The sequence below is a fragment of the Anser brachyrhynchus genome, assembly GCF_964034855.1.
Source record: "Anser brachyrhynchus genome assembly, chromosome: 5".
Lineage (NCBI taxonomy): Eukaryota > Metazoa > Chordata > Aves > Anseriformes > Anatidae > Anser > Anser brachyrhynchus.
Window position 1 is genome coordinate 16,547,074 of NC_137699.1, and position 22,595 is coordinate 16,569,668.

The 22,595-nt window shown below is 43.4% G+C and overlaps 1 protein-coding gene across 10 annotated transcripts in view; it reads right to left on the bottom strand.

Annotated features, from left to right (window-relative positions):
- Positions 1–22,595, bottom strand: part of LDLRAD3 (low density lipoprotein receptor class A domain containing 3) — a 121,496-nt gene that overhangs the window by 68,699 nt on the left and 30,202 nt on the right. For all 10 annotated transcript variants that reach the window (XM_080594065.1, XM_080594062.1, XM_080594064.1 and 7 more), the window contains one exon: positions 8,848–8,994. In XM_080594065.1, coding sequence (XP_080450191.1) covers positions 8,848–8,935 — 88 coding nt within the window. In that variant the 5' untranslated portion in view covers positions 8,936–8,994. The remainder of the gene's footprint in view (positions 1–8,847; positions 8,995–22,595) is intronic.

Here is a 22,595-nt window from a genome sequence, read left to right on the forward strand (position 1 = left end):
ATTATAAGCCGTTAGCAAGCAAGAGAGAATCTCAATTTATCAGAAACCACCAATGGGAACTTCTCGAAGCTAAAAGTGCACCTGGCTAGCAGGAACAGACTGAAGCAGGTGAGACGATGGGGAGTCCAAGAAGGTGCCGAAGGCATGCAGTGCTGTATCTTATTCCTAGGGATCCAACGGTGTCTCTTGAAAATATCTCTCCCCCTCCTTCTCTGAGGTATTACTCTTAGTTAACACCAAGCTTTAGCTGATGCTTTATGAGTAGTTCTGTTGCGACCACTGATATATTAAACACCACGAAGTCAGTAGTCTTTACAGATGGGTAGAATTAAACCTACTCAAGACTCTTGGCCTGCTGCTGCATTTCTAGGAGATCTCGGCTGGTTTAGACAATCCCCAGAGCTTACTGATGTTAATTCCGAACTGGGCAGACATTTCTTATTAACAAAATGCTGCAGCTCATTCTCTAGTGCACTGAGCTCTGCTCGTTGAGCCTAAAGCCTGGTATTTAAAAGGACAGCAGCCGGAGTTATTTTGTGCCCTTTGTTCCTTTACATGAAAGCCATTCATCAGGCTGACTCTGCTGAGTGGCTAAACCCCAAGCAAAACAACTGCAGCTGTAATAATTGTAGTATGGTAATAAGCAGCCATTAAATAGCTTATAGAGATCGCAGAACCCACTGTCTCCACAAGACCTTTTCTCTCCATCTTTTAAAGTGGCTAGTAGATCTGCTTACTTATTCTTAGCACTGTGGATGTCATGAATTTGACTGCTCTCACAGCGAAGTGTAAGGAGAGGTGAGGACAAACACATAAATCCAGACTCTCACCAGAAAGATTTGGGTCAAGAGCAATGACCTTTTATTAGTAAATTCAGTCCATCTCGCCATTTTAATTTTGAGACTTACACAGGGAAAAACACAAGTACATAATGTGCCTTAATATAATTCCAGCGTGTAATCTTCCCACAGAACAGATTTGAAGCATGCTCCTAATCCCAAGGGTAAACCTCATGAAACTTTTTTTTTTTTAAAGCAGTGAGAAGCAAAGATCATCTGAAGGGCCTCTTCTGAAATCTAGCCTGCATCAGCAAGAAGGCAGGACAAGGAGTTTGACCATGCCAACCTGAGGCTTCCACGCACGTGACATGGGTTTTATGCCGGTACAGTTCTCACTCAGTCCCCCTCCTTCCTACTGCTGGCTGCGTTGGGCTTGCACAACCATAGAGCACCTTCATCAGTTATGACTTCAGTTTCAGTAGGCTTTTTTAAAAGGAAAAAAACCTTCCATCCCTCTGACATCGTTTAGCTTTTAACACCCACAGTTCTTCATAAACTACCTCTTGTTGAAACTGAATGTAATTAAGTCAGTCAACATACATCTGAAGCACCAGTCTGAAGATGAAAACTGAACAAACCTGCCTTTGTTCTGCAACATTTTCAGTTTTCCAACTGAAAAGGTTTCAGAGCACAGGAAAAGATCCAGCACATAATCTACGAAACTCAGGCTGTTAATTGCAGAGTGTGGGTTTCCTTTAGCATTCTTATAAAAAGACTTTTTCTGTCTTATCCACAACTGTGTGTAATTGTTTGTTATGAACACTTTCCTGCAGCAACTCCATTCCTTAACACGTTGAGCAGTAAAACCTGTTGGAAGTGAACACCAGAGGGAGCAGTAAACATTTGTCTGGTAGGTGGTTTTTAAATTGGAGTCGGAACAAAAACGCACAGGAAACCTTTGGGAAACTTAAAAATGGTTACTGTGGCCTGTATTTTCAGACTACACTATATTGCTAACCTAGTCTAATTCCCCACCAATGCAAGGTCAGTGCAGAGCAAGAGTGCAGACAGAAACATGTAGGAATGACGCAAGTGTAGCTGTGCCACACCTCCCACCCCCTCACTCCACCACCTGACAACACCAAAAAATTCATTAAGTCTTCTGAGACTGTAAGACATTTATATAAAATGTTGCGTGCATTTCGATAGATTACATGGAACTGAAAATATACCCAATATAGAAAAGATAGATGGAGTGGAGTGTGAAAATATACGGTGTTTATATATAAACACACAAGTCAAACTCTACAGGGAAAAAGCAAGAACATGGTTAAGAGACATACAAGAGAAGAAGAAATAAAGGATTAATATGCCAACATCCCATCAATGAACAAGTAACTACAGTGCTACCTAAAGTATTATTCTGCCAAAGATTTAAAAATGCTTGCAAGAACAATGGAAGTATGGCTACAATCACAAAAATACAAATAGGTCAAGAAAACACTCCTGCTACACGCTGCTCAAAGAAGTTCCCCCAGAAAACACTTCTCTTCTCTTTTAGGGAACTGGACTGAAGAGAAAGACACAAGTTTTCTCAGGCCTTCATCTTAGCACTACAGCATGCGAGTACATGCCTAGACCTGACAGGTCTAGGAGTTCCCTGGTGTAATTGTCACCAAGAGGTGGAAAACCACCAGGGGCCTGGCTTCAGCATGTACTTTGAAAGCATCAGTTCCCTGATTTACAACCAGAAAGGCTCCTACCAGATCTGCTAGGCACCTGAATTGAATTGGCTTCCCATATTGCCCTAACAGGAGTTGCAGCCTTCAAGGCCACGTGAGTTAGCCTGCTGGTGTAGTAACGCAGAGAAGCTTGGCTTAGCACACCACGCAGAGTGCAACCCAGGACTGCAAGCATCATAAGCCCTTCCATCCTGACTGCAAGGGGTCCCTGCACACGTGTGTCTGAAGAAGAATGTGTTCTGCAATCGGGTGAGACTAGGCAGACCCTCAGCAGAAGCTCGCTTGGCAGGTGGCTTCAATACCTGCCTGGGGAACACTAGTTAAAGCTCACCATTTCCATGAAGCGCTTCAGTTAATGAAGACATTCTCCCCCACAGAGAAGACTTGCATGTAAAGACTCTTAACTGTCTGAAGGACGACTAGAGTAAGATCTGCTGTTGCTGAACTGCCGGCAACAAACTGAGCCTTTTCCTACTGCAGTCCCAGACGTTCCTGCATGGGCCAGCTCTCAGAAGCCTGCACAGGTCAGTCTGTTGACAGCACAGTCTTACAAGCACCAACGATGCCCTACTGCTCAGCCATCTCTCAGAACAAAGACTTTATCGTTGATTCAAAAACCTGCTTTTCCTTCATGCTTGAACAAGAAACAGTGGCAACTGGAAACAGAAATGCATGAGATATGTAAGCTCCTAACACAAGAAACCACTGCCCTGAGGCTGTCCATGTGTGAGACCTTTTTCCAGCCCCCAACCCACACCCTTCAGCCCTCAGACTAAGACAGCTGGTCACTGTACTCACTGTGCACCACGACTTGCTCACAGCTGAACACACCAACTTGGCTTGAAAGAAATGGCTTTCGGAAGAGTGGTGAAGGAAAATCTAGACTTCTGGGTATTTGGTATCTCTCATTCTGGCTGCTGTCATGCCAGGCACTTAGCACGGATGATGTGCCATGCTCTGAATCTGCACCATCTGCTGCTCGTTAGCTGACAAAGGCAGCAACGTGCCATCTCTCCACTAGCTGTTGCTCATTAGCTGACAAAAGACGTTTTCAGTGATCACATTGTTCTTTCGGTAATAGTCTAATACAAAGAAGTACAAAAGAGCAAAGAAAGGAGGAAACAAAGATGACAGAGTACATTAGGAGCTTAACTAAGAACATTATTGTACTCCCAAATCTCCCAGAGAAAACCCTCCCAGCAGCGGGACGGAGGCCTCGGCCCCGCAGGAATATGTCAGCAGGCAGGTATATCGGACAGCATTACAGATAATCCGTGTACCTCAAAATGCTTTGAAACATCCAAAAATATTTTTAGGCTCTTCCTCATCAGATTCTCTCACGTGTAACTCTGGATCTTCTACACCTGCTAACAGACTGGGAATGCCGAGCAGCTGACAGCACACAGCGCCCATCCTGACCCGCGCCAGCGCCACGCTCCAGGCGTACGTACGCCTGGGATATAGCTGGAGCACGATCCAGGAGCTATGCAGTCAACAACTGAATGCTCCCCAGGAAAGTCCTGTTGGTAAAGACTCTGCTCCTGTCAAGAGGAGCCTCAGCTACCATTACAGAGCATGTACACAGCTACAGAGCAATAGTAGCAGCAACTAAAAGCCCACCAGTGTTCAAAGGAGAACTGCACGAGCAGTACGTGAGCTCACAGGCCAGCTAACAATCCAACGGATGAGAAATGGCAGAGCCAGGGGAACAACTTACAGAAAGCTTCTCCATTCTGAGAGATGCACTGAAGGAAGTTATTTGCACTACTGAGAACAAGAAATACTCCGAAACATTTACACTGACATGGTCAATTGCTTTCCAAGCTCAGTTAGTGGCTTGGAGGAAGAGCCAAAGAGATGCTCTGCTTCAAGGAGAGGCATTTCTCATTTACAACAGTAAGTCCCTGTCTCAGCTTCTTCCCTCCCTCTTATGCCTTTTCTCAACCCTCCTGCCTGGATAAAACTGGATGAAGTTTTTCTGTTGCCAAGTCACCATGACATAAGGAAGAGTAAAGATATTCTGTGTGCCAAACAGCGTACAGACAGCTGGCATGGGAAGTGTTAAACTGATCACAGGTCAGGGCAGAGAGGAAGCCAGGAACACGACAGATGGTATGGGTTCTGGCGAATGCAGAAGATGAAGAAAAAACCCACAAGCAAAGTGACGTGGTTAACAGAGAAGGTCCTCCACACAGAAGACAGAAAAAGCACAAGTGGAACAGAAGGAAGAGCAGACATGAATGGACAAAGCATACATAATTCTGCTTTTGCAGAATTCCTCCAAATCAAGAACCAGCATTTTTCACACAACGGCTGCAGAAAACAAAAAGCAGAACTTCAGAGTTGTAAGTTTTCATCTCCGAAGGGTAATAAACAGAACAAAATGGCACAGTAATGGAACGCATCAGATATTGCTGGGCACCCATGTTCAACCATAAGGCAATCCAAAAGGGAGGGAAAGACGTTGCACCTGACAGCACACGTGTGAAACTGCCTCCGTGGGCACGCCAAAACACAGCGCACTTGCTTCACAAAGATATCAGCCTGCAGGACCATCTGAATCCAGCAAGCAAGCTCCTATTCAGACACAAACATTTTAAAGCAAGGTTAAAGCCTTTAAATGTGAAGTAGTTAGTCGATGAGGAATCACAGACAAAGCAGCTTAAAGCATGGCTCAGGGTAGTAACACACTGGGAACTCAGCCATCTCGTGCTGCTAATGCAACTCCTACGGCTTTGTCTCCACTATCAACAGCTCAGCTAATGCAAAGCAACATCACAGCAGAAAACAAAGGGCGCTGCTTTTGCTGCAAGGTAAGCTGTAGTAAGCAGAGCCCTATTCTGATAGGAGGAAGGTAACAAAGCCTAGCCTAAAACAATTTTAAAAAAATAAAGCTTTCTACCTATACACAAACACACATGCCCCTCAAGCCTTGTGATCCTAGAGCAGCACTTTCAGGCACAGCTGCCCTCTCTTAAGGAACTTGGCACTAGTAACCAATGCTGCTGGTGCAGCGACACAGCCAGATGTGACACACACACATCTTGAGTGCCAACCTGCTCAATTTCCCACTGCTGTTTCTGCAGTCAGGAGGATCAGTTCTTAGGCTCCTACACCCCTCTCTCCCCAACACTAAGGACCTGCACATTAACAACACTACATATCTTTAAAAGTCGCTTGCTTCAGCTTCAATCACTGGAAAGTGATTATATATTAGGGGGAAAAAAATCTTGGAAGGGATATACAAACACTGGAGCAGGATTCCAGTGAGGCTGTGGACTCTTAACCCTTGGAGATGCTCAGCAATTGAGCAGACAAGGCTCTGAGCGACTCTGATCCACACTAGTTCTGCTTTGAGCAGGCAGCTGGACCAAAAGACCTCCAGAATCCTTTCCAGCTTAAATTAATCTATGAACCTCTCTTTAAAGATTGGCACAAGCTGGAGAGGGGGAGAAGAGACAAGTGATTTTTCATCCTCCACCGTTCCCAAACGAAATGCCTTTCAATGCTTAGCTCTGACCTAGAAACTCTCTACCACCACTTTTGGATTGCTTAAACTGATCCAAATTTTCATCACCATGTAAAAGACTGGTTGGTGACAACTATAAGAATATCTCAGAAGAGTTGGCCCATTTTCAAAATTCATCACAAAAGCAAAAGAAACTTTTTTTGCGGCACTCACTATACCCACATATTTAAGAGACTGAATTGGCCCTCGTAAGCTTATCAGCAAGTCCAGAAGTCTAGGTGCTTAGTGGGATTCAAAATGGGATATTTCCCGGGTTAGAAGGATCATCCACCCTCGAGACAGTAAACCAGCTTCCTGAACTCAGTCATAAGCCAACAACTAACACCACGAAGCCTTTCCAGCCTCCTTCATAACTCCGTAATTCTGCCTCCCAGGCAGACAGCTCTTGTCCCTTTGCCACACCTGCCAATGAAGGGGACCCTGGTGACGAGATCATTTCTCTTGTGAACTTTGTGACCACTGACATGGCCCTAAACAGGAAAACGCAAACACACACACACATACACACCATGACTCTGCAAGGAGCACGGGGCCTAGCACCCCACAAAGAGCGGCTGTTAAAAGCTGTCTAGTAAAACAGAGAGGAAGGAGATGCAAAACAGGCAGCTTGAAACTCTCTGGATGCATTACAGAGCCTTGTTTGCATGAATATTAATTTCTTGCTTGGAGATTCAAATGAGCACTATTTCCATTCTGTTTTGGCTTATCTGACCTGTTAACAGCAAGCCAGCACAGGATATGAATCCCTTGCTCTCCCTGCTGTCTCTTTTCCATGCTAATTTTACATTATAAAGGTGATCAGTTAGAGCAGATAGATGTATGTGAAGAAAAAAGAACAGTCTAATTACCTCCATTAACTTGGGTATGATCAAAAGGATGCTTGTCCTGAAAACTGTTAGCCAATCAAGAGAGTTGATAGTCTTTACATGAAAAACCCAAAGAAGAAAAATTCCGCAGAAATATGAATTCGTAGTTGCAACATAACCTAGATCAGTAAGGCTTATTTGAGTCTGTCATGACAAGAATAACTTTTATGAACTGTCATTTTGCAGCTATTTATATTTTATTGTCAGTTACTATGTTCATTATTGCCTGCAGTTCACTAGACCCAACTGATTTTGATAAGAAAGCTTTTGAACAGCAAGTCATGAAGCATATTTTCCCATTACTGATTCATGAGCAAATGTCCAGCCCAGTCTTCATTAAGAAAATCATCCTTAAGATTACTGTAAATTTTTATTATGATTTTCTAGTCTAACAAGGAGAAGTGAAATTCCTGCAAGGCAGAGGATGACAATATTCTTAGGAGGAGAGACAGAAACCTCTGGGTTTGCATCCTACGAATACAGAGAAGTGCCTTCATTCAGCTCGTTTTAAGAAGCAGTGACTGCACGCCAAAAGCCATGCCAGCAGCATATTCAACAGCTAGGTAATAAGGAACCTGCAAGTCACGCAGCTGCTGTCATCAGGAACATCTGACCGAAAGGTGCATGTTGAACTTTGGACATTTTTTATTCTTGTCAAAGCTCCCCCTAATAACAATTCTGCTAGGGTTTAAAAAGATAGGCACAACTGATCAATCCTTACAACAACAATAAATTAACCTGTCTTCAATGTTGCAGCACAAGTCTGATGCTTTAGAAAGACTACAAAGGATCAGATATTTTATACAGATACTTTTAATGCCTTAGAAGCAGAAAAAAGCTCACTGGTTTAAAGCAGGACTGTGTATGTGGATTTCCACAGCATAGTTATTAAAGACTCCTTATTTTGAAAGGGATGGAAAATTGGAATTAAAGGTGAGGCACCAAATTAAAGAAGCAAACATTTAACAAAACATCGTATTTCTAGTCACTGAATTTGGAAGAAGCTATTCTTTATTCTGCTCCACAAGTGAAGCTAATAACGTCCTTGAAGCGTGTTGGCTGAAAGGTAAGGTTCTCAAAAAGATTAATAAAAACCTCTATAAAGCACACATGTAAAGGAGCAACATTTGTTAGACAAAAAGCACTAACTTACTTCTCAGAAAGTTCTCAGACACTTTAGAAGAACATAACATTTGAGGGTTTTTCCCTCCCAACTGGATTTCATATCATGATGTTATGCTGCAGCATAATTTTGATGTCTGCATATACCGCATAGCCTAGAAAGTTTCATGCTAACTAAATGTTGCAGAATACTAACTAAAACTTAATTAGTGCTAAAAAAGAGATGAAATCACAAAGCCTTTTTAAGCTCCCTAGAACTGGGAGTGCTGTAGGGAGGATTAAAACATGCAAACATCATTAGCCAATTCATTCCCTTTATTTTGCAGAAAGTTACTATTAAGTTTCAAAGGGCTAAGAATTACAATTTGAGAGGAGTGGAACACAAGTAACAGGATACAGTTAAAATTTGAAACAAAGGGACTTCTCTTGATGGTTGTGGAGGTCAACTTACAGCAGTACACAACTAAGGTCTTTATTATATAGGCCTTTATGTTGAATCCCTGCAATCACACAGGGCATCAGTCTTCCACCGGAAGAGCCTCAGGTCAAGTCTGTCTCAGTTTATCCATCTGTGAATAGGATTTTAGGTACCTGCTACCAAGCACTGAATCAAAATTGGCCAATTTAAAGAATCTTAAAGACCAGAAATAATAGGAAGGGCCATATATCTTCTCAAACGATAAAGAAATTAAGAAACTGGCAGTAGCTTCATTGCTTACTTAACGTATACTACCAAAACACACCAGTAATGCTACCTAGCCAAGCCTTGTGGTATCAAGCACACCAAGGTCATGGCAATGGTCACTTACGGCATTCCTTCTCATCACTGTCATCGAAGCAATCTGGCAGCCCGTCACACTGCCAGGCCCCTGGGATGCAGCGCCCATTACTGCACATGAAGTTTCCAGGAATGTTGCATTCATTGGTGAAGTTATTCCCAGGCAACAGTTGGCTCTCTGCAACAACAACAAAAAAGAGAAACAGAAAACTTTACAGGGTATTCAAAAAAGACAGCAGAAGCAAGATGTTTATCAGTGGTAGAATGAACTTCAGACAAACAGTCTTGACACCAGTTATCTTGTTATATCATCCTACCAGTATCCTACATATAGTACTTGGTAGTACGTCATTCCTTAAATCGTGATTTCACCTGTTCTCCATTCACACTCCCCATTTTACCAATTTCTTTCTTGCTGTCTTCTTCCTGGGTACCTATATTTAGCCTTCTGTGTATCCTCAGGTTAAAGTGACTTGCTAAAAAAGCTCTCTAATTCCTAAGTAAAATAGATGAGGCTACAAGACATCAGCTCCACACTCCCATGCTTCTGTCAGACCGGTATTTAGCTTGCAGAATTACTTGTTGTTTTTTGTTGTTGTTGTTACCCAAGGGCTAGGAACTATGTAGCACACTGACTAATTCATACGAGCTTTTCAATTAAGTTTCAAACATAGGGCTGTTCGTCAAAGTCAGAACCAAGCTTCTTGGTCTTAGTCTAACGCCCTGCCATACATCTGTCCACAGGCAAGTAAGGCAACTGCACATTAGAAAGGCTGCCAAGTAGAGAGGGTATAGCAGGAGGATCCAAGAGATAAAGAGAATAGATTTGCCTTTGTAACAGCTCTAGCTAGTAATTTTCATCTATTGTGCCTCCAAATTTCATTGTTTTGGGAACACAGATGACAGAAACATAAACCTCAGGGAAGGAAGTTAATGGCACAAATATTTTAATAAGGCAAAGAGATTCATCCACAGGTCCAAAACGCAGCTTGGGCTTGGAGATTGTGCGAGAGGACTGACACTCCCAAAACAACGGCAGCACGAATGGCATTTCAAGCCATTGATCTGGAGGGAAGCAGCAAGACAAGGCAGAGGACGAGAGAAAGAAGATCCTCCTCCCATCTTCCTCTGTCACAGTCCAGACTAGTCCCAGGCAATGTGCTCCAAGTACACGTTCCACCAAAAAACAGAAACAAAACCCTTCCTGGCAGATCATGGCTGCTGGTGCCCACCACGTTCAGGGAAGAGCCTCTCCTAGCTCAATCCTGCAGCACGGAGGGGAAGGGGTTCGGTGCAGACGATACCTATGGAGAACCGTGCTGCTGAAGCAGCACGCCCCTGAGCACGAGGCTCTCCAGAAGCTCTGGACCCAGCCAGGTGGAGACGGCTCCCCCACGGCGTAGTGAAACGCTCTGCCCTTAGCACAGGCAACACTGCTACGGTTTACATCACTGTTTCAAGACATGCATGACAGGAATGCTTCGGAAAGTATTTTTATGCCTATTTCTGCCCCACACAGCGCATTTCCTTTCAAATTTCCTTCCTTGCAAATGCCTGGCTCTCCTGGGATGTTTTAAGACTCTGCCAGCACGGAGCAGACACCTTAATGGAAATTTGCCCTGAGCTGTTGAAAGACAAGGTAATTCAGAAGCAAAGTGGAAACACAGGCTTGTGAGGCAGATGTGGCAACCTTAACCACTGGCCACACACCTCGAGCCATGTGCAATGTTCCTGCTATTAGCACCTTGAAGGAAGAAAGCGACAGCCAGCAAAAAGCAAGCCCAGGCTACGCAGCTGACAATTTAATGTCTTTTTGCTTTCATCGCTTTCATTCCTTGCATCACTGCTCTTCCGACCAAGAAAGAGTGGTTCTGCTCTCTGTGCCGCGATGCAAAGAGGCTGCTTCTGGGTGCGGACAGGGGGAAGCTGAGCTCCGGCCCGGTGACACCCTGCCTGCCCTCAGAAACATACCTGCTCCCAGCAGCAACGCGGCAAGAGCCGTGCCCAGCCCTTCTTCATGCCCCAGTCCCTAAACCAGGGATGAAAATGGTTTGTCCTTGGCTAGTCCTGCAAGGAAATGCTGATCAGATACAGCACCGTCAGTGACAACCCCTGGGCTTCTGCAGTCTTACAGCATCACTGGTAACAACGTGCTGCAGTTTTATGTTCAACCCAGAAGCGGGGGGTGGGTTTTTGCTTTTGTTTTCCTTAAACCTGGGCTTGAACACATTCAAATCCTTCTTTGTATCACTGACCTGTACCTGGTAAGTAATCACCCAGCCAAGATCACCACACTCAAACAGCTGCACAGAAGGAGAAGCTGTCAGCGTTACACAACCTCCTATTAGCAAACCCCCTGCATGCTAACAACACGTCCGCCTGCAACCGCAGGAAACCTCCCCCGGTTCTGCAAAGTGAGGGGCGCCTTCAGCAGATCGAGACACGGGAGAAATCAGGATTTTCTTTGCAATGGAAAGGCACAGCCAACATGCCACACTCTTAACTTTGTTGTAACATGTCCAAGAGCTTCAGGAGTATAACCTAAGCTCCATCCTGACTCCTTAAAAAAAAAAAAAAAGCTTTCATGCCAGTTTGGTACCACTGCAAGACTTTTCAGGTAGTTGACAAAACATATTTATCATCAGAGCAACTTTACAAGTTTGCAGATACTACAAATACAGATTGACAAAGCCAGTTTCCAAGCTAAGACTAAATCTCTGCTGTAAAGTGAAGGTGTTTCAAGTGTCACAAGGAAACTAGGAAATTACCACGGATTTAGTTCTGCCAAAACCTAAGCGCCTAGGCAGCACCGTTAGGCAATACCATCAGAAGAAGGTGCCATTCTCATTCGTGTTGTTGCTCTTTGCTAGCTTCTTGTCTAATCCTCCTACCTACAGCTCTCCCCTAACCTGCTCTACTTCCATGTGGAAGCTGCACCTCTCAAACTGAAAACCCCTGCTGTCAACACTCCAGCAAGACCTCCTTGGGCAAGCTGCTAGCTAAGGACACATGCTAGGTCTAGACCCGCCCTAACTAGAAAACTGTCTTTTCCCCTCTAAGCATCGCAGTATTCCTGAGACAACGTGATAACTGGATGCATTTCCAAAGACTCTAACACCTCCTACACAGAGCAACCAAAGTTCAGCTCCTGGCAGATCTGCTGCTGCATCTTGCCTGAAAAGCTGTCAACATGATCTCTGTATCTCCATGCTTCTTTAATGAAAAACGTAGACCAAGCCAAATCATTGAAGAATGTTTTAGGTCTCAAAAAGCAAAAGACAATCCCAGAAACAATGCCCCAAAAAAGCTATCAACACCTTTAAATAAAGGCTGTACTCCAACCCTACTAAACTGAAGGGACCTGCCAAGAACAGATACCAATTTTTGTTTAAAATTAAGCTGTTTGTTTATGTTATACAATAAATATATCCTCTAATGCTCTTCTACCGTAAGGATGTAGCACTAACATTTTTACTAAACAGGAAACAAAAGATACAGGCAGATTAAGTTACTTGCTGACAGCCCTGTGCAAGCTCTGCTGCAGAACGGGAACACCGAACTCTGACTCAATTCTATTTCAAAGCAAGAGCACTTTCTCTTAAAATACAACCTTCATCTGCTGCTGGAATGGAGTCGCAGGTTACAGACAGAGCAATTTCAGAGTCACAGTCAATGCACCCAGCAACTCGCTACGTGCGTTACTCCCTCTCCAACAAAGTCCACCGGTGGACAAAGAACTGTCAAAGCAATGGCACATGTGGAACCGCTTAAATCCTATAGCTCGTCTCGCTTCCTTTACTTTGGAAGCCTCCTCTATCGGATATGAAAGCCCTCAGGGCCCACAAGGAAATCCTCCATGTGGTCATCACCTCCCAGCCCGCAGGAATGCGATGCTCCTGCCCACTTGCTGAGTGCACGGCCGCTGCAGGGCCCTGGGGTGCTCTCTACGTGCACATCAGGAGGAGCAGCGGTACCAGCACGGAAAGGACCAGATTAGATCACCTCGTCCATTTTTCTGGAGGACTGAAGCAGAATTCTGATAAGGTCTGTACAGATGTCAGATTCCGTGCAGCCAACTTGCTATACTGCTTGTTGGCAGGGCAGAAATTCCTTCAATCTGGCAGAGCTGGCTTTCCAATAGCTGACATATTTACCCTGCAGCCTCTCTGACTAATTTTGAATTCAACCCAAATATGAGCTGCACGGATGTGTTCAGTTAAGTGAAGGAGGAGGGGAAGAAGGGGAAAGAAGTAGTCCATTTTCGCTGCGCCACACTGCTCACTTTAAAAAGCATACCATCTGGGCTGAATGGAAAAAAAGGGACTCGTGTTTCACTTTGAAGGGGACTGAGTAAGGAAAGCCAATCTGTTTTAGCAGCCACTTCCAAAAATGCTGGCATCTAAATATTTAATACTTGCTAAACAAGAATCAGAGAAAAAATAAATAAATAAAAGGACAAGTCATACTGAACACTTCACACTACATTAACAAAGCAAGTCAAGGATATCTTTCACACCCCCAAAAAGGAACACCTCTTTACCTGAAAGCACTCCAGAGAAGTGCACATTACAGAACAGATCACTGCTGATAACACTGCTGTGTCTGTATCAGAAAGTGTAATCAGTAAGAACAGGCAGTCATTCTGGCCAAGGAGCTTTTGAGGAAGAAATGCAAGACACTTATGGGTTTAACATCCTCATGAATGATGTCAGTAACTTCAGCCTCTTTGCAGAGATCTGTCACCGAGGATGAAGTGGATGAACTCCGCTGCCAAACCTCTGACATGCCTTTTGTGGGAATCTTCACTGGATACTTTCAATGGATCTCTGTACAAAATTCTCCAAACACAAAGAGACTGATTTTGATCCAGGCTGGTGTGTAACTGTGATGCTGGATGGGTACTTAAGACTACCCGCCTAGCGCACAATGCACAGTATGCTCCATACTTGAATGAATTCCTTCTTTCTTCCTGATCGTTCCCTTGCCTGGTGTAAATCCACACCAGGGTTGATGCCAGCGCATCAGCAATCTGTCCTCACTCTACTGAGATCTGCAACATGTTGTGAAAACAAAATGAGAAAGAGACTAGAACAAGTCAGTAGCTGGAATTTGCAACAAGACGGCATCAAAAAGACATACCTCCAGTACCTGCCCACCAGCAAATAATATCACAACTAAAGATAGGAGTTACTTTAACTTCCTCTTTTGTGATTAAAACCTCAGTTCATGACTTAAAGGTTATGAACCTTTCTAAAAAATATTATTTTTTAGTTAACATAGATATATATAGTCTGTTGTGGGTTTTTTTTTGTAATTTTTTTATTGGAAGAAACTACAGGGATTTTATTTTAAGTTTTCAGGAGTATTTAAACACTTTTCTGTATATCAGTTAAGAAAGTTGTAAGATGGTGTTCTCAGTGCATTGACCTTGGAACAACAGACATGGTTCAATTTTCAGGCGGTCCTTTGTGGAGCCAGGAGCTGGACTCAATGATCCCTGTGGGTCTTTCAGCTCGGGATATTTTATGATTCTAAGATACCTGCAGACTCCAACAAATGCTTTTATATCTTCCTCAGTCGTCTCAGACAGCAAACAAGCAGTGCTAAGTGCCTGGCAGGATATCACAAGACTTGTTTCTTCAGAAACTGCAAAACTATTTACAAATATTTACATTCAGGTCCAGTTGCTTCTGTGGATTTAGGCGCTGAGGACAGATGCATCTTTTCATATTTCTTCATGTTGATATGAAGCATCTGACTCACCAAATCCACATCTCCTTTGCAGATGTCTACCAACACAGATGCATCCAGCAAAGAAATTCAAAAGCTGAGCATGAAGAAATCCCATACATTATGTTTCACATCAACCTCAGTTTAACACATACATGCACAAACTTCACTGGCTACAAAGGTGTCAGCAAGGTAACACCGGTGGAACTAAGGCCGACGTGGTGTAACAGCTCAGTGAAACCCAAGGTACTGACGATTTGTATTTCTGAGATCACACCGAAGTCAGGACTAGTGCAGCTGCCCAAGGTCTGTGACAGTAGAGATAGTCGACCTCTTCTCTACAATTTACCCATTGTTCAAATGAAAATAAGACACTAGCTTTTAAGAGGAATGTCCCACACTGGATCCAAGTACATAGAGCATAAGTGTCCATTAACAGCACCAGCAGATAAGGGTATGTACACTAACAAGAACTAAGTTTATTTTTCATCTCTTACATAAACACCTTTGATATCACCCAAACAATTCTTTGCAGCTGCGTGTTTGTAAGTGCATCTCATAAATCCCCATAAATGCTTGTCTTCAGCATGATTTGCTTTCCTATGCGCTACTGCAAACATACCTTGCCAGAAGAGAAGAAAAACATCCCAGTGCATATTTAGGATGGCTTTGGGAAGTAAAGAGTAAGACAAGCTCTCTCTTTCTCTGCTGGGAAACCATTGACAACACCTGAGCCATCTGTCACAAGTAAAGGACACCTGCCAGTGATTATCTGACAACTTAAATCCCCTTAAACAATTTTAATCCCTACCCTCCCCTATCCTCATTTAAACTGCCTGATGATTACATTGCTTATACAACATTATAAGTTACGAGGGTTATTTGTAAAGACATATTGACAGCTCCACTGCAATACAAGTTCTCAAAAATGTTTCTTCGCTGAAGCAGCAGGTAAGTTAGTGATTAATTCAAGGAACTGCTCACCGTTTAGGTTCAGCTTTCCCTCCCTCAGTTTTCCAGCTGTGACCTCTGAGATGCAATACATTCTGTATCCAGCATTTTCAAGACTTAAAAATGGATCAGGCCTAGCCAAAAACATCAGAAATTCCTACAGCTACTTCTGATTAAAACACTAAACATTACCAAGGCAAACCAAAGTCAATGCAAACAGCATTTCTATGGAACGGATAGCTTTTTTCAATTTATACAAAAAAAAACAAAACAGTGCTCAGGAAGTCAGTGTGCTAGTGGATGCCCATCTTTGACCCGCTAATTCCTCACAGCAAAAGATACCTTTTATTGAACTAGAGAGAAATAAACACATCACCAGCTCCACCATACATAATATAATAGGGATAGAATAGAGTATCTCTTTCTAAACATCCTACGGTATTAGTTGAGGCAATTGGCACATTCCATATAGCAGGTGGCTGCCATTCAGCACTTAGCCATGTGAAATCCTGAATTAAATATAGCCTTCTAAATCATTCCCTAATAAACAACCACTTGCTTTTTCCTTGCAACACTAAGTGCAGAAGCAGAAAGCGAGCTGAGGTGAACAAGTTTATTTTAATCCTACAGCCTCGGAGGCTGGATTCTATATTTGGGGGACAGGGCATTTCACTGGAGCCCCCGTATTTGTCTGTCTGCAGTGCAGCTGCTTGAGTACACACCAGAAATAATACATCTCCCAGGTCTGTGGGCTCTAGGCACAGCTAGCGTGGTGGAAGAAAAGCAGGCTATCAGCTGTTAGCAGAACAGAGTGAACAAGGACCACATCCACAGCCCCAAACTAGTACAAGTTTCAACAGAAGAAGAGGCAGAACCACTTATTTAGATTACTGAGTTGGGTACACCTTGAAGAAGGAGCATTCCCCAGCAAGATTCCCAGACATGTACCACAACCTCAGAGCAAGATCAATACTCCAAATTTAGGATTGTTTTGTCTTTCCCAGACTCCTCTCCGGTTCAACCCCGAGGGATTTTAAGCAAACTGTGAAAGCCACGACTGCACAGCAAATTGGCACACGCACCTACACAGCACCCTCCGTTCCAGAGGATGTTAATTGTTAGAAACATTTTCCCTAATTATGTGTTTCTTTATATTTTCAGAAGAGCATAGCTGTTATCTCTGGGCACTTAAACGGAAAGTTAACACAATACAAAATAATAATATGAAACACAAAGAATATATTCCACCAACCATCCTCTTCAGGTTACTGAACACTCAATCTTTTTTTTATCATTTCATCTCATCCACAGGTTACCATCATCTTTCACAAAAGAGCAGATGACACGCAGTGGCACAAAGGAGATTCCAGTAGTGCAGCTGAACAAAAGCAGGCGGCCCGCCCAGTGCACGGAGCAGCCCCCCAGAAACAAGCCCAGGGAGAACCGACCGCCTGACGGAAGGAAGCTGACTGCTCATTGCCACCACACCAGCTCCACGCTCCGGTTCTTAACCGACCCAACTTTGTATAGCTTGATGGGGAGAGCAGCAAAAACAGCAAGAAAGGACCAAAAGGTAAAGACCATTTCTACATTCAAACAAGTCAGAAGCGAAGCTAATCCTATTGATTTTATACCCTTTCGGCACACTTCATATTTTGCTTTTCTTAACAAATCACATATAGGAAAGAATCTAACTTCTCCACGAACCGCATATATAATACTCCCATCACTACGTTCCAGCTACCTTGTGACAAAGCACAACAGTAAGCCACCTCACGGATCACACTAGGAACCACAGGCACCTACACAGGACAGAAAAGTTAATTGTTTCTAGCATCTCAGAAGAGTATTTTATCTTCTTTTGCTCTGCCTCTCTACCTTTGAAGAAAGGCACCTGCACGTACTTTGTCATAATTATACAGCTACGCTGCCAGGCTGCCTGAAGTCATTGCAGCTTTTGCAACGCCTTCATGACACAGCTAGGTGTGTTACCTTCCTCTCAGATGGATTCAGACCATGGTTTGAAGAGACAGTAAATCAAGTTTTACCATAACTACTGTCACATGAATAAAATACCACAAGAGCTTGACACAGTAAAGAACCTGTGAGACTGTTCTGCCAGTTATGCCTTAAAGGCTTGGATTTTATAAGGGGGGCAGAGGGGTAAGTATGCCTTGGTAAACTTTGTGATCACTACAGCATCATCTGTCCTCCCAGAGCCAACACTGCTGTGTGTTATCTAACAGAACAGATAGGCTGTCTGAAGCAAGCCTGCGCTATCTGCTCATCTGGTACTAGTCATCATGAAACCACAGCCTAAATTACTCTTATAGGGCACAGACATAAAGCGAGTGTATGAAGTGAGTAATCCCGCTCTTGTTTATGTTCCAAACAACTGGTCTGATCAAATCTTTACATCAACCTCCCCCCATACGATTACAGAAAATCTCAGTTTAGCAGACCTCATGCTCAAGTTTCCAGCCACCACCCTTTGGGAAGGTACAGCACACGTGATTTCCACAGCCCTAACACCAGCTCCCTTAGAGCAGAGATGCTGGAAACACTTCCTGAAGCGGCAGAAGTGCTGCACGCCCCAACACCAGCTCTCGCTGCGGGGCCGACCTACCGCAGAGGCTGCAGCCACCCTTCCGGGCGGACCAACACCGCTCACGGTCGGGGCAGCCTTTACATTCCTCTATATACAGCAACTCTTCACGTGGAAACTCCCGCCACCAGTCTCATCTCACTGCTTGCTCTGCTGATAAGATATGGTAAGAGAAATGTACTCATGGTCCACCTCGTGATAAGATTTCCAGGCCGATTCTTTTCTCCTTTCTTCAAGAGCAGGAAGTCAGAGTACTAATTTTGCCTGGCCTACTGATAGGGAGGGGAGAGAAGAAAGTCTCCTATCAACAGATAAACATCTTAGAGGCGGGAAGAATACTACCACTGAGTCTTAGTTTATTCAAGGATCTTCCTTCCCTAAGAAATTAAATACACGCTTGCCTTTATTTCACAGACCACTGAGACAACTACATTCTGTCTGCAAAACACAACAGAACATAAATTTTTAAAATGCTCTCGCAGTGCAGGGCCTGATCAGTCACCCATAAATCCATCCTTTAAATATTCATGTGTGATGAAACCAAACTGCTACATACAGATCTGTATATAGTCACTTTCTGCTGTTATGTCTAGGTTCAAGCTACTTGTTCTCCCAGCAAACACAGCCCTCTTTGTTTTACGTTTTCCTTGGCAGCAGGACGCTTCCGACAGCATCACCGAGTGTAAATCATAAGCTTGTGTAAACCGGTAGGGACAGCTGTCAGAGCGGGACAGTAAATCTCGTACAAAGTGAACACTAAGATTAAGAAAATAATAAAATACATTGTTCAATTAAATGATGGGAAGAAAAAAGAAGAACAAAGCTCGAAGGGAAATTATATTTGGAATTTTGATGAAGGGCTGCAAAGCCCGTAGGAATCCCATCAGTGTAGTTTGGGTACATGCTTTTGAGATAAGTAGGTAAAGAAACATTTTTCAAACACCGCTTTAGCAGGTCTGCATATCCAGAGAAAAAGTGAACTCAATGACCAAAATTAACCAAATGTAAAGAAATAGCCTGTAACAACAAACCTGACGAATGGAAATTCCATTTAACAACAGGGGCTAAGATCTTTCTTGCTTTGTTTTCCTAACAATTGGAAGCGGCTAAGTTTAAATTCCCTCACACAATATTGCATTGTCAATAGAAATAAAATTTAAAAAAACAACACACCTACCTAGAACAATTGGGTTTAAGTTTCCCAGTCACAAAGTCTGAACTACTATATTCAAAGATCAAAGGTTTTTAATTGCTGTTTGAAACTTACTTCTACAAGGTTGGTTGTTGGTTTTTTTTGCACTACACAGATGCAATAGGTCATAAAAGGCTGTTGTTAACCACATTTTCTTGCTTAAAAACATGTATTGAATTACCTGTACTTAGGGACTTTCACAGATGATTATTAGCAAACTCTAGGACGTCCGGCCTTACTAGCTGAACAGACTCTGTTAGGTCTGGCTTACACCAGACGTAAGAAAAATCCTATGGCCATTCTGTCTGGAGAAAACAACTTATTTCAGTATTAGTTTATTTCCCCACTTTCAAGTGCTAGCTCAATCTGTGCTGTTGTGCCATGTAAGAGTAACTTAAACAACGCTCCTATGAGAAGTAATCGCAAGGAGGGGGAACAGTTAACTGTGAACCTTTGCCAGTTACAGTGTAAAGGACAGTAAAGAAAACAAACAAAACAACTCTTATTACAGATGCTGTAGGAGCATTTCACTACATCGAATGGTTGCAGCGTGCTGTAATTTACAGGCATAAAAAGCACTGTAGAAGTTCAGCACTGGTAGCTCATACTGGTAGTAACTAGCCCTCTCTGCACCGCTGCATACGACAGCAACAGTGCCTGAATTTACAATAAGAGATGAACATAGGAGAGGAAAGGAAACGAAAAGCAGTAACAAAGGAGAATGCTGATCTGCTCCATTAGAAGGATGCTAGGGAGATATCATTTTGCCCCTTCTCCATCAAATAGTCACTAGGCACTCATAAAAATGTTTATTATTTCTGCGCTCCTTTCTCCCAGAGCATCGTACACAGATCCACACACAGAATCAACCTCTGCAAGCGAATGCAATTTAAGTATGAACTACACATTGTAAGTGGCTCAGAGAAACTGACGACTAGTAAGCAGAAGAATGTTTCTCCCACCAAGGAGAACAAAACAACTTGCGCACCTCCAGAGACCTTAGACTCCAAATACAGCAAAGGATGACATTACAGAATGATACTGGTCAGTGGCAGAAGCATGATGGCAAACCTACCGTAGCTGCTTCTTGTACACAGCTGTGATTAGCTAGCTAAAGGTACATATTCTCAACAGCTTAAGCTGATCTGAATCAGAGCTCAGTAGCCCCTGTCTTTCCCCATTCCCTGGCTATAAACTCGTCTTCCCTCTTGATATCCTGTTCCGCAAACTCCTATACAGGTGGCAGCAAGCCTGAATGAAGTTATCACAAATGCCTTTAGTTCTTAGTTCTGCATTTTTCAACCCCAAAGACATCACTTAGTCTAATAAATTTGCTTGTCCTTAACAACCGTGCTACAATTTCTTCTTTAAGCAGCGAGAAGTTTTCAAGAGCAATAATCGTTTTGGCAGCTGCGTATCAAAATCTCTTCCCCAGCAAGGAAGAAAGCCACGTGCCAGAAGCAGACGAGCTGTGCTGTGTCCCAGTAAGCACGTAGGTGGAGGAGGCTGGTATCCCACGCTGATATCTTACCCAGGATGACAGGTATGCTGAGAGGGGACCGCGCAGGGCTCTGAACGCGAACTCAGTGTAAGCATGAAGTGAATCAAGAGGTGGGAGAGCAAACAAAACCATGAATTTCTGATAATATTCTCCTATAATTTATTCACTTAGGACTTGACCGCATGTCAGTGAAGCACAACTGCAAGGGACAGTGAGTGGCAGCGGGAACAAGGGGAACACTGTGGCTGCGGGCCAGCAAGAGAAGGGCACACCTCAGGGCCCAGCAGTGAAGGAGGCTCTGCAGAGGCCTTGTCCCAGACAGGCCAGGAAGGAGGCCAGGGCGACAAAACAAAACAGCGACAACGTCCTTAACAAGAAAGAAAAAGCCCATAGCCTCTCACTCAACAGTACTGAGCTAATTTCCAAGTGTGAGGAGATTGATGACAGATAACCAAGATTTTAATCTAAGCACAGAGAGAGAGATCCGCAGACTTCCCTGCCCCAGGAAGGCAACTCGGCTCTTGCTTTGAAGTCTTGGCCTACGAACAGAAAACAAGGAGACCAGAAACCTCTCTCCTGAGGCTGCTAAAAAAGTCTGGAAGTGGAACAAGAATGTTTTTCCAAACAATACATTGAACCAACTGCTAAAGTTAGAGGACCAGTTAGCAGAAGGCAATCAGAGCTGAGGAAAGGCAACAGTTTAAGAAGAGCAGAGCGACCGTACTATGTGCCAGTGGCAGCACACTACCTGTGGAGACAGGGCAATGCTGGTCCTGGAAAGAAGCATCAGCTGGAAATAGAGGTAAACCTCTTCAAACAGGAATGTAAATCCAACAGAGAGAAGAGTTAGACCAAAAAGAGGCCAAACGTGAACCTGGAAATGCCACATGACCTGGGTGACAAAACACGGTGCAAAGGGAACTGAGAATATCCTTGAAGCTTCAAGGGGAAAGGCAAACTGTTCCTCTCCAGTGCAATGATAACACAGAAATGGACAGAAGCACATTTCCAAAAACTAATTCTGAAGTAACAAGCAATAATAGAGCCTTGACTTCAGAGGATCACCAGGTTGGGTTATCAACAGCTAATTTTCAGTCACCCTGTACTGAAAATGTGACAAGCCATGGCACAGCCAACACCAGCACCCTTCAGACCATCTAGGACTTCCGCATCGTTCTCACAGTGATATTTTAGAGATTGCTGCTCACATACTGGTTTGATTCATCAGCAAGATATCATAAGGCACAAGTCTCTTCAAACATCATGTCCCAGGTCTATCCAAAGAGACTTAGCTTTTACTTTAGACTTGAGAGGTTTCTTTTATAAAAGGTGGTGCACATTTGCCTCTTACTGGTAGCTCTGGTCATGTGTCCTCCACTAAGCAAGCCTCAGAGCAAGTTAAATGGGAGAATAAGATGAGACATGGGCATGACAGATGCATACAACTGGTTATTTAGTTGAAGTTGGGAATTTCCCATAATCACTACCAGAGACCTAGAAAATAATCACTTCAAGTGAAAAATAACAGTTTTTACAACCACCTATCTAAAATGTGATTTTCTCCCGTTCAGAGTTCTTTGATGTGCTCTATGCAGTTATAATAAAAATATATACAGAAGATAAAGCGACTCAGAATTTGCTTCATGGATTAGATTTCTGCTGCTTTCTATAAGCAAATCAATAACAGAAAAATAAATGGCATTTGCATTTTGTCAATGGCAAACATGCTGTTAGGAAGATAGACAGCAGGGATTATATTGAAGTGAGAGGCTCATTCCTTTCACATGAGTTTAGTTTCAC